The 14,004-nt window shown below is 36.8% G+C and overlaps 1 protein-coding gene across 1 annotated transcript in view; it reads right to left on the bottom strand.

Moving 5' to 3' along the window:
- The window catches only part of MGA (MAX dimerization protein MGA), a 109,656-nt gene that overhangs the window by 49,038 nt on the left and 46,614 nt on the right, over window positions 1–14,004 (bottom strand). The window contains exons 6-9 of the mRNA XM_021695610.2: window positions 9,515–9,646; window positions 8,990–9,094; window positions 7,140–7,801; window positions 5,717–6,062 (exon numbers count right to left, since the gene is read on the bottom strand). Coding sequence (XP_021551285.2) covers window positions 5,717–6,062; window positions 7,140–7,801; window positions 8,990–9,094; window positions 9,515–9,646 — 1,245 coding nt within the window. The remainder of the gene's footprint in view (window positions 1–5,716; window positions 6,063–7,139; window positions 7,802–8,989; window positions 9,095–9,514; window positions 9,647–14,004) is intronic.

Below are 14,004 nucleotides of genomic sequence, written 5' to 3'. Positions count from 1 at the left end.
TTTTTTATTCATGAGAGACAGAGCGAGAGAGAAAGGCAGAGGGAGAAACAGGCTCCCAAGGAGCAGGGAGCCCGATGCGGGACTCGATCCCAGGACCCTGAGATCATGACCTGAGCCGAAGGCAGACGCTCAACCATCTGAGCCACCCAGGCGCCCTTGTCAGATTTATTCTTAAGTGTCTGGTTTATTTGGATGCTATTTTAAATGGTACTTTTTATTTCAATTTCCAGTTTTTATTGGCATATATACAAATATATTGTCTACTGATATTATTGTATGCTATAAGTTCGCTAAACTAACATAGTTCTAGTAGTATTTTTGTAGATTCCTTAGGATTTTCCAGTGTATGAATAAAACCAATTTACTTCTTTCTTTCCAATCTGGATGCATTTTCTTTTTCATGCCTTACTGCACTGGCTAGGACCCCCAATACAATTTTAAATAGACATGGCAAAAGAGGGCATTGTCCTCATTCCTAATCACTGGGGGGAAAGCAGTCTTTCACAATTAATTATGTTGTTTGTAGAGTTTTCCATAGATGCTCTTTATCAGATTGAGAAAGTTTCCTTCTGTTATGCTTAAGAATGTTTACCAGAAATGGATTTTGTCCATTTTTTAAAATATCTATTGAAATGATAATATGGAAGCACCTGGGTGGCTCAGTTGGTTAAGTGTCTGCCTTCCACTCAGGTCAAGTTCCCAGAGCCCCAGGATTGAGCCCCACATCAAGCTTCCTGCTCAGTGGGGAGTCTGCTTTTCCCTCTCCCTCTGCTCCTCCCCCCACATGTGCTCTAATAAATAAAATCTTTAAAAAAGAAATGATAATACGGCCTTTTTCTTTTTTAAGTCTATTATGATAATGGTGAACAACGCTCTGATTATTTCCAAATGTTAAATCAACCATGCACCACTGGGGTAAATGCCACTTGGTCATGATGTATTATTCTTTAAATATATTCCTGGATTTGTTATGTTAAAATTGTATTTATAATCTGTACATATGTTCATGAGAGATAGTACTCTACCATTTTTTGTAATGTCTTTTTCTGGCTTTAGTATCAAACCAGTATTATGTTGGTCTCATAGAATAAGATCATTTTATGGAAGCATTTACATAAAATGGGCATTATTTCTTCCTTAAATGTTTGCGAATTCACCAGTGAAGGCATCTGGACCTAGAGTCATTACTGTGGAGTATTTCACTACAAGTTCATTTGTATAGGGGTAAGCAGGTACTTATTTCTTCTTGAGTGAGTTTGGTAGCTTTGTGTCTAACAAAGTATTTGTCCATTTCCTCTGTCTAATTTATTGGCATTAAACTGTTCTCTATTAACCTTTGGATGTCTGTAGTAATGTCAATTTTCATTCCTGATATTGGTAATTTGTGTGTTCTCCTTTTTTCCTAATCAGGTATCAATTTTTTTTTCTTCCCTTTACATAGTTAACTTGTAGATAGAGACACGTCTCCAACAAAACTCTAAGTGGGCTTAAGAAAGCAGAAATGTCATGTTTTATCCTTTCTCTTGGTACCACCCATAGTAGCTAAGCACAGTGCCTTTACATTAGCAGCAGTATTTTTTTTTTTTTTTTACATACAAAAGGGTAAACAGATGATCAGGTGAAGGCCAAATATCAAAAATCATATTTTATACAATAGAAAAAAAAACATTAAGACTTTCAAGTCAGAAAAACTTGGGTTCAAATCTCTACCACTCCCTTAAAACCAAGTTGACCTTGGGGAACAAGTTACATAAACTCTCTAAGCAAACAATTAGTGCATTTGTAAAATGGAGAAGCCCTTTTATAACAGGTTTTAAGATTTAAATGGTATAGCCCTCATAGAGTGCTCTGCATAAAGAGGGATAACCAACAGACCATGAAAAGATGCACAACATCACTCATCATCAGGGAAACGCAAATCAAAACTATAATATCATCTCACACCCGTCAGAATGGCTAAAATCAAAAACACAAGAAACAACAAGTGTTGAAGACAATGTGGGGGAAGAAAGGAACCCTCTTGCACTGTTGGTGGGAATGTAAACTGGTGCAGCCACTCTGGAAAACAGTATGGAGGTTCCTCAAAAAGTTAAAAATAGAACTACCCTATGATCCAGGAATCACACTACTGGATATTTACCCAAAAACTACAGAAACACTAAATCAAAGGGATCCACGCACCCCTATGTTAATGGCAGCATTATTTACAATAGCCAAATTATGAAAACAGCCCAAGTGTCCACTGACTGATGAATGGATAAAGAAGATGTGGTATATATATACAATGGAGTATTATTCAGCCATAAGAAAAAATGAAATCTTGCCATTTCCAACGACATGGATGGAGCTAGACAGTATATTGCTAAGTGAAACCAGTCATTCAGAGGAAGACAAATACCATATGATCTCACTCACATGTGGAATTTAAGAAACAAATGAGCAAAAGAAAACAAAAAAGACAAGCCAACTTAACTATAGAGAACAAAAAGATGGTTATCAGAGGGGAAGTTTGGGGGAAAGGAAATAGGGGATGGGATTAAAGAGTACTCTTAATCAAGAGTACACTTAAAAATTAATTTTTTAAATCAGTGTTAATTACTGATGATGATGATCTCTTTGACATCAAATTGATTTTAAATCCTTCCTAAACAAAGTGGTTTCTCTTTAAAAGAGATCAGAGTATCTTCTTTATTCTTAATCTACAAATGTCAGAAACATGTGTCTAGATAGAATCTTCTTAGAGTTATTATTGCCTGCTATTCAGGGGACCCTTTAAAACTGAAATTTCATGTCCTTTGGAGATACTTTTTCCATCATTTGAGTATTTCCTCTTTCATTTTCTTACCTCTACAACTTCTCTAAATCAATTTTTTTCTCTCACTTACCTTTTTTCAAAACAGCCTAAAAGATTTCATCATCTTCCAGTTTTTATGTCTATTTTTGTTTGGTTTTGGTTTCAGCAACATTTTTGCCTCCAAGAATTCTTCCCTATTTCTGTTCCTTTTCCATAGCAGTCATAACAAAAGTATCTTCCTTTCTTTCCTCATCTTCCCTAACAGTACAAGAAAACTGATGGCTCCTAGAGCACAGTAAGACATGTTTTTTATAATGGTCTAATATCAGTGAGAAAAACAAAAACTACTTTGATAATTGGCTAGCTTTTGGAGTTAATTCAGGTCAAGAATAAGACACAGGGTAAATACACTTAAGCAAAAAAGCAAATTAATAAAGCCTAACAGATACATACTTTTCATACTTACGTGGCTTCTGTAACTTATTCTGTTACTTTGAAATGGAAAAGTATTGCTTTAAACTGCAAAATGGGAAAAAACTCAGGAGATACATAGAACTAAACTAATAATTCTCTATTTTATTTCATTTTAAACCTTTTAAATCTTATTTATATAAAGATTGTTTGGGTATATGGAGGCAGTATCTTACTTAAACACTGAAATAGCAATTAGAATAGCCTGGCACTGATCACAAAATAGCAGAAACCAGAAACAGGCACAGACATAAATATTTTTCAATTTACTAAATGACAGGTGACATTTTAAGCCAGTAGGTAAAGTATTTCTTCGCAGTAAGTTATGGTAAAACTGCCTAGCGATATTAGAAAGAAAAGATTCCCTACTACAAATTTCACACCAAATAAATTCCAGATCATATTATTTATTTTAAGCCCATTTATTAATCTAATTAGTATTTTTTTAAATCTTGCAGATAAAGACATTCTAAGCAAGACTCCAAAGACAGAAAACATAAAATTTTTTTAAAAAGACCACTAGACTTAACCATCCCTGCTTTTTCCTTTTTCAGAGCAAATGAGAGAATAGGGAAGAACTATTAACAAAACTAAAATATAAATTACAAAACTATAACCTGTGAAAAATGAAGCTCTTGGAAATGTAGGGAAAGGGGCGCGTGGGTGGCTCAGCCAATTAAGCGGCTGCCTTTGGCTCAGGTCATGATCTTAGGGTCCTGGGATCAAGCCCCACATCAGGCTCCCTGCTCAGCAGGGAGCCTGCTTCTCCCCTCCCTCTGCCTGCCACTCCCCCTGCCTGTGCTCTCTCTCTCTCTGTCAAATAAATAAATGAAATCTTAAAAGAAATGTAGGGAAAAACACATGCAAAGAATTCAAAAAGTCAAATTTACAGGAGAAAGTTTATGACAAATGGACAATCAACCCACTACTTGAAGAAATATAAATTTTAAAACAAAATATCAATTTCTGCCTATCAGTTGAACTATTCAGTGTTAAGAGTATAGAAAATCCAGCACTATCCAACTACTGGTAAATATGTACCTTGGTACAACCCTAGAAACATCTATAAACCTTCAAAGTGCTCTCACTGCCACAGCAATTCCACTTTTAATAGCCTATCATGAACATGGATGTTCATCACTGTACTGTTTATAATAAAGAAAATATGAAAAGGCTAAAATGTCTGACCAAAAGGACTGTAATAATATGAAGCCATTAAAACTAAAATTATAATATAGGTCTATACTTGTTGATATGGAAAACAAAACATGACTTTATGATACCAAACTTCTAAAGGTTATGATACCACATACACACAGTTCCATTTCTATGTAAACATGTATGTATACACACAAGTGTATTAACAGAAAATCCTGGAAGAACATACACTAAAATATTAAACATCTACTATGACTGAAATAAGTATGTGGCAATCAACAGCGAATGTAAATATAAATTGCCAAAAAAGGAATATTAGTCTCCTAAACTAAGAAGCAAAAAAATCTTCAATTGGAAGGGAAAAATATATTCAACGTATGTGAACAAAATAAAAAGCTATAGTAGAAAGGAAAAAAATCAAGAATGATACAATATGTAATTTGGCGGGTCTACTTAATATTTTATCAAAAAGGAAAAATAAGCTTTTCAAAATAGTACATAATGCTTAACTCAGTTATGCCCTTATCCTGTCCCCAAAACTCCAATCACCTGGTGAATGGCTCAAACCAGGACCAGAGGGTCTTGTTACAAATTTTTTCTTTTAGAAAATAATGAGATATATTAGCTGACTTGACTGTGATAATGTCACAATGTATACATATGCCAAATAGTCATGTTGTACACTTTAAACATATGCAAATTGTACTTGTCAATTATACCTCAATAAAAGCTGGGGGGGGAGGGAGTGATGGGTTATACTGATCTTCTGCATATTCAAAGAACATGGGAAGAAAAGGGAGACAGAAAAATAGGTGAAGCTTCAAAGGCATTCTGGAAGTCCAAATGAGAGAATGATTCAAATGGAATACAAAAAAGCCATCTTCAAAAGAAAAATTACATTTAAAAAAAGGTGTGTGTGTGTGCACACAAGCCACAAAGAAAGAACATTTAAGAAAAAGAATTTCTCGGGCGCCTGGGTGGCTCAGTTGGTTAAGCGACTGCCTTCGGCTCAGGTCATGATCCTGGAGTCCCTGGATCGAGTCCCGCATCGGGCTCCTTGCTTGGCAGGGAGTCTGCTTCTCCCTCTGACCCTCCCCCCTCTCATGTGCTCTCTCTCTCATTCTCTCTCTCTCAAATAAATAAATAAAATCTTTAAAAAAAAAAAAGAAAAAGAATTTCTCAAAATTCTTACTAGACCACTGATTGAAGGATTAAATAACAGTAATATTTGAAATAACCAAACTGTTCTAAAAAAATAAAACTATACACTTTTAACTCTCAATTAATACTCACTGTATTCTAGCTTCTTTCTCCTCTTTTTCTCTTTCAATTGTTCTTCCTCCTCCCTGACTCCCTCTTCTTCTTCTCTTTGCTCCTCTCCCAAAGCATCATAAAATACTGGATCACGATGAGCAGCTTTCCTCTGGAAATGCTTAGCTTTGGAGCCTCCTTTAACAAGTACAACCTTTCTTTTCAAACACGTGCAGCCAAACATGCAGTCTGGTCGGCGGCAGTGAGCAGGCTGGCGCTTCTCCAAAGCTAGACTGGAACACACGCAACCCAATCGACAGAAGTCATTGTTGCATGGAGGGGCTCGTTTCCTTATGATTGTGTGGATGGGTTTAGTTTTGAGAGACGCCTAAAGTTAAAATAAAAATTTGTAAATCTACTGAATTATATCCCAACACCACCCACAACTTACAAGTCAAATACTAGTCTGCCTTTTTGGACTCTGAACACTCAGTACTAATAGCACAAGATTAGCAGTATATTTAAAGGATGGAACATAAATATAACCAGGATTCTGAACAATCTGCCTTTCTAAAGCATAGCACAGACAAGAGACTATTTAAATTAATTATGAGCCAGAATACCAATAGTGATGAATTTATTCTCAGTAGAAATCATACATAATGTTGAGTAAATGCAACAGAGTGTGTATGGCCTACAAAGCCTAAAATATTTACTGCCTGACCCTTTACAAAAATAGTTTGCTGACACCTGCTTTCCAGTAACTAATAAAAAGGGAATAGGATAATATGTACATAACTGTCTTTAGGGATGATTAATAATAAAGGACATATTGTGTATTTAATCCCAACATCTCATGATCTTCAGGTCTAGAATTTAGTCACATAATTTAAAAATGGAAGGTTAAGGCACAAAAATTTCATGACAAAAAAAAAAAAATTAGGCACATGCTGTTGTATCTTTTCACATGCACCAGAGGCTGCTAAGATAGGTAAATCAATAAGTGAAAAATTCTCAATATAAAATTTTATAAAACACAAAAGCTTTTTCTCCACAAGTTTGTAATTTTTAAAAATTTTCTGGAAAAAAAAATTTTTTTTCTGAAATGTAGTACCTTTTAAGAAGAACTTTCAAAGCGGTTTTAACAAGATTAGCAAACATACTTGCCCACATGCTAGAGAATGAAATTAGAGATTTTCAGAATGGCCAGCTGACTTTATACAAGGTGAAAGACTACCCAAAAGCACAACTGTACTGTCTCCCTCTACTGGCAGGAGGGGATCTACACTAAGATGTCTAGTTATAAAGAATACGGAAGACAAGACAATCTCCTTAATTATCCTATCAGGAAAGTAACTCAATGCCCCATCCTTCCGCCAAAAAGCCCATTCCCATTTCCCCTCACTAACCTAATTCTTTCCAACCATGAACTAATACACCTCTAAAAAAACCAAGAGATACTTACTTGAGCAGTAAGCAGCGTTGTTAAGGATACATCCGCTCGCTCTTCAGTGATATAGGTCCTTGGTTTTCCTTCCCAAAGTGCACAGTCTTCCAGGTCCATTAGCTTCACTTGAGATTTAGACAAGCCTGGAGGGCGAGTTCCCTGTTGCTGTTGCTGCTGCTGCTGGTGTGCCTGCCGCAAACTAATTTGCTTTGGAAATGTATTTTCATCTAAAGTTGGCACAACAAAGTTATTCACCTGATTTTCTGAGATGGTACTTGAAGAATTCTTGGCAACCTTATCTCCTGGAATCATATGAGCATGTTTCTGCTTTGGTGAAACAGGGTAGGGTAAAATGGATTTGTAAGATGATTTAGTTCGGCCACCAAAAGTTGCCTGTTTGTTTTGAGACTTTGCCTTTCGAGAAGCAGGGGGCACAGAATGAGGTTTCAAAGAGTAGGAGGTAGAAGGGGAAACGGTAGATTGTTTCTTTAGTACACTGTCAAGCGTTCGTACATAGCTGGTACTCTTGGTGGGAAGCTGGTATACCACAGGAGATGTGGGAGCATTAGAAGAGAAACCCATACTTGTTTCCATCAGCTTGCCTTCATTTTCCAAGTACTCATCTAGCTTATCACTGCAGAAAGCAGAACGGTTTTTCAGTGGACCTTCTGAATTTCCACCTAGAAATAAAGAGATGCAGATACTTAAATATATGGCAGATCTTTAGATCTCTAAAAAAATACACTTAAAAAGGTCAAGAGTATTAAGTTATAAGCTACTGAATCTTCTAAATTGTCCCTCCTCAGAACATAGGAAAAATATGTAATATTAAACCAAGTGAAGAGATGGAATCATATATTCATTACATTAAAATCCCCCATTATCTAAAACCATCTCATTACATATATTTACATTAATTTTTGTGAAGTGCTAACAATAGTAATAATTAACATTAGGAGTCTACAACCTTTGACAACTTATGACCTTAGCAGAGAAACCACATTTAAGTAAAAACATAAGAGCAAAAAATATACTTAAGTCAAACCTCAACAGAACACCAAGAGATTATTTAAAAGACTGTAGTACCTGGACTCTGATGTAAAACACACAGACACAAAAAAGAGAGGAGTATAAAATTTAGTTTTTAAAGAGTGAAAAAGCAAATGTAGTAGACAGACAAGCATTATACTATTATAACACTGTACAAAGATTCAAAGATGAGAAAAACTATTTTGGATACATGGTAAATTTATCTGGCTAGAATGTAAACTGCAAATAAGTGCAGTAGGAAAAGCACTAAGAAAGGAGACCAACAGGCATACAGTCACAACATTTGGGTTAGAAGTTTACTTGGAAGTGTAATGCTGTCAGGAATCACTCTACAACTCTGAAGTATACAGTTCTGAAATAATACTTGAGAATGATGCTTATGCTAACTAGAGGAGTGGGGAGCCCAGGTGGCTCAGTTAAGCATCCAACTCTCGATTTCGGCTCAGGTCATGATCTCAGGGTTGTGAGATCGAGCCCCACATCAGGCTCTGTGCTGGGCATGGAACCTGCTTAAGATTCTTTCTCCCTCTCCCTCTGTGTCCCCCCACCACAAAAACTAAAAAATGAAAATGAAAAAAATAACTGTAGGAGTAACAGAAAGGAAGTACAATTAAAAAAGGGTTCAGGGATTATTCAAGCCTGACATGGTTAGGGATATGGAACACAGGAATGAAGAGACATTGGCAAGACAATTATTTTCCATTTATTTTAAGGCATGCAAAGAAGAGATGAAGAAAAACCACCAAAACTTACTTTTAAAAAAAGGCTTTGGCCACATGTTTCAGACCACATTTACAATTTTTTAAAAAGCTGATTACCTTCACTCCTAGATGCAGAAGCACTATGAAACTTTCCCCTCCATCCCTTGATTTTGGTGAAGTCATTGGTCTTCCCTGTCCTAGAAACAAAGGGAAACCCAGCATCTATAAAAGAAAAAGTAAATGAGATGACCAAAATTCAAGCCAGCTAATATTTAACATCTAATTATTAAAACTTAATCTAAAATGTATAAATCAGAGTGCCTGGGTGGCTCAGTTGGTTAAGCAACTGCCTTTGGCTCAGGTCATGATCCCGGAGTCCTGGGATGGAGTCCTACATCGGGCTCCCTGCTCAGCGGGGAGCCTGCTTCTCCCTCTGACCCTCTCCCCTCTCATGCTGTTTCTCTCTCTCTCTTTCTCTCTCAAATAAATAAAATCTTTTTAAAAAATAAAATTAAAATGTATAAATCATTAAGACTATGCCACTAGGCAAAAAAATCTACCTTAGAATATCCTAAATGTCTCTAACAAAGGTAGTTTTTTATTTATAACACAACTTTGACTTTACAAATACTACACACTCACCAGGAGAGGCAGGGTTGGTTCCCGTAAGGTTCCAGAAAGGAAAGCTAGTGGCTGGAGCCAAAGGTAGCTGTACTCCCAAATACTTAAGATCAATGCTCATTGTCGGATCCACTGAATTCAATTTTAAGCCCACTACAAGGAAAGAGAACCACAAATTACATTTTTTTTTTAACTTTTGAGGTGTGGGGAGAGGGTACAGGACAGAGTGGAGAGCAGAAAATAAAAATAAAAAGTGGCAGAGGGATTTTAAGGTGACCCCATGATTCTCACCTCCTGATACTACGTATTTCTGTAATCCTCCTTCCTCCGCTTCCCTTGATTGCGGATAGGGCCTGTGCTTTATTTCTAGCATACAAAAAGCGGCCAAAGGGATGGGATGTACATGATTTGGTGTATGTGATAATATGAGTGCATGTATCACCCATCTTCCTAAAGCTGCAAGGGTATAAATTCTGCCAACAACCTGAGGGAAACTGGAAGCAGAATCCTCCCCAGTCAAGCCTCTGAGGAGAAACCAGACCTGACATCTTGACTGAAGCACTGTGAGACATAAAGCAGAGAACCCAGTTAAGCCATGCCCAAACTCCCAATCCAAAGAAAACGAGACAATATCTATCTTAAGTTTATGGTAATTTGTTAAGCAACAATGGATAACTAATACATAAACATAGAAGAATTAAGATCCTTTGTGATCCAGAGACTTTCTAGAACATTTAATACAAATTTGCCATAGACTAAGCTTCTGGCCCAAATTATGGTTCCTAATTCCCTTGTAATTATTAGTGATATTTATGGTTAACTGAACCTTAAATATAACTTATTTGTAGATTAAGAGCTAATCTTTTGGGAAAGTATTTACTTAACATATCCTTTTACAGCTTTTGGTGGATTTTTTTTCCCCTTAACATTTTACAACTGAGATTTGTCTATGTTGACAGATTTATCTCTGGATCATTTATTTTCACCACTGTACACTACTCCAGATTATGAATATATAGTACTCCCAATTTATTCACCATTCTTCTACAGATGAGAATTAGGTTGTTTCCTATTTTTCTTTTTAATTTTTTGAGTATAGCTGACACACAGTGTTAAAATACCACTGACTATATTCCTTATGCTGTACCTTTCATTCCTGTGACTTACTCATTCCCTAACTGGAAGCCTGTATTTCCCAGCTCCCTTCACCCATTTTAGTTTTTTCCTATTTTTAATAATTACAAGCAATGCTCCAGTGTAATTATTCATTGTGTACAATGTGCATCACATATGTGATGTGTGAGAGCTTCTCTAGTGCATTTAGCTTTTCCTTGAGACATTTAACCAGGAATTGAATTGCTATATATTGGGGTATGTTCATGTTCAAATTGTATTGGATGTTGTGAGTGCTCGACATATTTGTGGCTGCCCAAAATATTTCAACACCCTTCCCCCAGCTGTTAATTTTCTCCATTATAACTCCAACCTCTGCAAGGTGGGTGTTAAGAAAAATTCATTTTCCACCTTCCCTTGCAGTTTATGTGCAGACATGTAACACAGGTTTTGCCAATCAGCTGTACCCATGAAAGACTTCAATTTGGGAAAGAGCACCATGAAGGGATACTACGCAGAACTGTGTGAACGAGGGTGACGGTGTTTGGCCAAGTAAAGAATTTTTAGAGGCAGAAGTAACCAAGGTCCTAGCTCTACGTATACTGTGTGCAATGTCCATATTAAAATGGTGGTGATGACGGGCGCCTGGGTGGCTCAGTCGGTTAAGCGACTGCCTTCGGCTCAGGTCGTGATCCTGGAGTCCCGGGATCGAGTCCCGCATCGGGCTCCCTGATCGGCAGGGAGTCTGCTTCTCCCTCTGACCTTCCCCCCTCTCATGTGCTCTCTCTCTCTCTCTCTCTCTCTCTCACTCTTTCAAATAAATGAATAAATAAAATCTTTAAAAAAAAATAAAATAAAAAATAAATAAATAAATAAAATGGTGGTGATTGTCCAGTGTTGTGGGACCGCCTGTATGAGCATTCAACAAAAGTAATGTGGGCATTTTTCTGACTGCAGTCCCAGAGTGTGTTTTTCTGGCTTTTCAGGAGATTGTGTAAGTCATCTAATACTCTTTAATAAATTTGTTTTCTATTTCGTCTGTAGAGTCTGGTATTTACTAAGAAGTTTAATGATACACTTATTCTGAATCCTTCTTGTATAATGGCACATAAAATGATTAATTAGGGGTACCTGGGTGGCTTAGTCAGTTAAGTGTCTGCCTTTGGCTCGGGTCAGTACTGGGATCAAGGCCCCCTACCCCCACCCCCGTCGGGCTCCCTGCTCAGTGGGGAGCATGCTTCTCCCTCTCCCTCTGCTGCTCCCCCTGCTTGTGCGTGCTCTGTCAAATAAATAAAATCTTTTAAAAAATGATAATTACACAAAAAACTGGGATAAACCTGAGGCTGCTTGTAGCTAGAGACAACCACCTCTACAGTTATTAACCAAATGAGCCACCCAGACACCCCAAAAATAAAATCTTTTAAGTAAGTCTTTCCTCATGTTTCCAATCAATCAGGTAAAAATACAATTGGAAGTCAAAACAACTGGTTTCTATCTTGTGTTTGGGCTAAATTTCTCATGGCTTTCACTTCCTCATCAATTAAAATATTAATCCACCATACCGGGTTTTATGTTTTAAGAATTTATTGTACCTTCTCTATGAAATACTCTGTAATACAGATGATAATAGAGATAAAAGACGTTTCCCAGACCTCAAGGAACTTTAGTGTTATTTTCCCAACTGACTCTTTAGAAGTTATAATGGCGTAAATAAGTCCCAAGAGAGGTAAGCAAAAAGAAGTAACTTGAAAAGCCCAAGGGAATGCGGTAAAATTTTACTGAGTATGTAATTCTTAAATTCGAATAAGTAGAATTAACTAGGAAAGGTGGGAAGGGACAGCAGAGTGGAACCACAAAGCAATATATTCAGAAATTCAAGTGAGAACTGAATCCTAAATAAAGGATAAAATAAGATATTCTAGTGCTTTGAGAAGAGAAAAATACTTATTATTGACCAAAAAATGCCAGAACAGCTGCCTACATAGATGATAAAAAAAAAAAGGAATTAAATTGATAAAAAATGTACCTATATGTAGACCTACAAACTCTAGACCCCACACAATCAAATTTAGAGACTGTTTTTCCTATTTTCTTGTCTGTGTTTACTTGTATTTTAAACTTCCACTTTCCCCCCAAAAGTGAAAGCAAGTTCTAAAAACAACAAAAACATGAAATTTATTTTAAATATACCTATCAATATTTTTAAAGCCATAAAAGTAAAAGTCAATGGCACATAAACCATGTTCAAAGTAATTCCCAATTTAGCTTATTTATACTATCCTGAAATGTTTGCCCTGCAAGAAAATCCTTCCCTATTTAACACATACTAGAGAGACCTTAGACTTAGTTGGTTTCCTATGAATGAAGAGTAAGTTGCAGAAAAGATAGCTAAATAATTCGCAGAAAGCATATCCCCAAAAAACATAAAATCCTTTCCACATATGACGGTTTAAACTAAATTATAACTTCTAAATGCTTTTACCTTTTCACCAGATTAGGAACTACTTTTTTTTTTTTTTTTTTAAAGATTTTATTTATTTATTTGACAGAGAGAGAGATAGCGAGAGCAGTAACACAAGCAGGGGGAATGGGAGAGGGAGAAGCAGGCTTCCTGCCGAGCAGGGAGCCCGATGTGGGACTCGATCCCGGGACCCTGGGATCATGACCTGAGCCGAAGGCAGACGCTTAACGACTAGCCACCCAGGCGCCCTTAGGAACTACTTCTTAAAAACATATTATCACACCATTACAAAAAAAAGACTCCTAAAGATAGAACTGAAAAAAAGATACACTTCAGGTTCAAAGGCAGACTCACCATAGTTTAAAAAAAAAAGCCTGGGATGCCTGGGTGGTTCAGTTGATTAAGCGTCAACTGACTCTTGACTTTGGCTCAGTCATAATCTCAGGGTCATGAGACTGCACCCCAAATCGGCTCCACGCTGGGCATGGAGCCTGCTTGAAATTCTCTCCCCACCCTTTGCTCCTCCCCCTGCCTGTGCGCATGTGCGCACCAGCACGCTCGCGCTCTCTAAAAAATAAAGCATTTTAAAAAATGCCTGCCCCAGCTAAAAACACACTAAAATATAAAGGACCCACAAAAACACATTCAAGAGGAATAAACTCCTATGTAACTAACCAGCAGAGAACAGAAAAGCAAATATATATAAAACAGAAAAGCTCCAGGTAACCGTCAATTTAACACTACACTCAGAATATTTTTAACTAAAAATTGTCACAGAGCTCTAGAAAGATGGCCATAAAGGAATTTAACATTATAACTGACAAAAGTTCATTAGTGATATAATAGATAGGTTGCAACAACTTTACAGTACAATGTGAAGCGACGTAAGTCAATCAGAGAACACAAATACCATGTATTTTCACTCATACGTGGAATT

This window comes from Neomonachus schauinslandi, chromosome 9, assembly GCF_002201575.2.
Source record: "Neomonachus schauinslandi chromosome 9, ASM220157v2, whole genome shotgun sequence".
In the NCBI taxonomy this organism is placed as follows: Eukaryota; Metazoa; Chordata; class Mammalia; order Carnivora; family Phocidae; genus Neomonachus; species Neomonachus schauinslandi.
The sequence above is the reverse complement of the archived record's forward strand: the minus strand, read 5'-3'. Positions and strand labels throughout refer to the sequence as shown.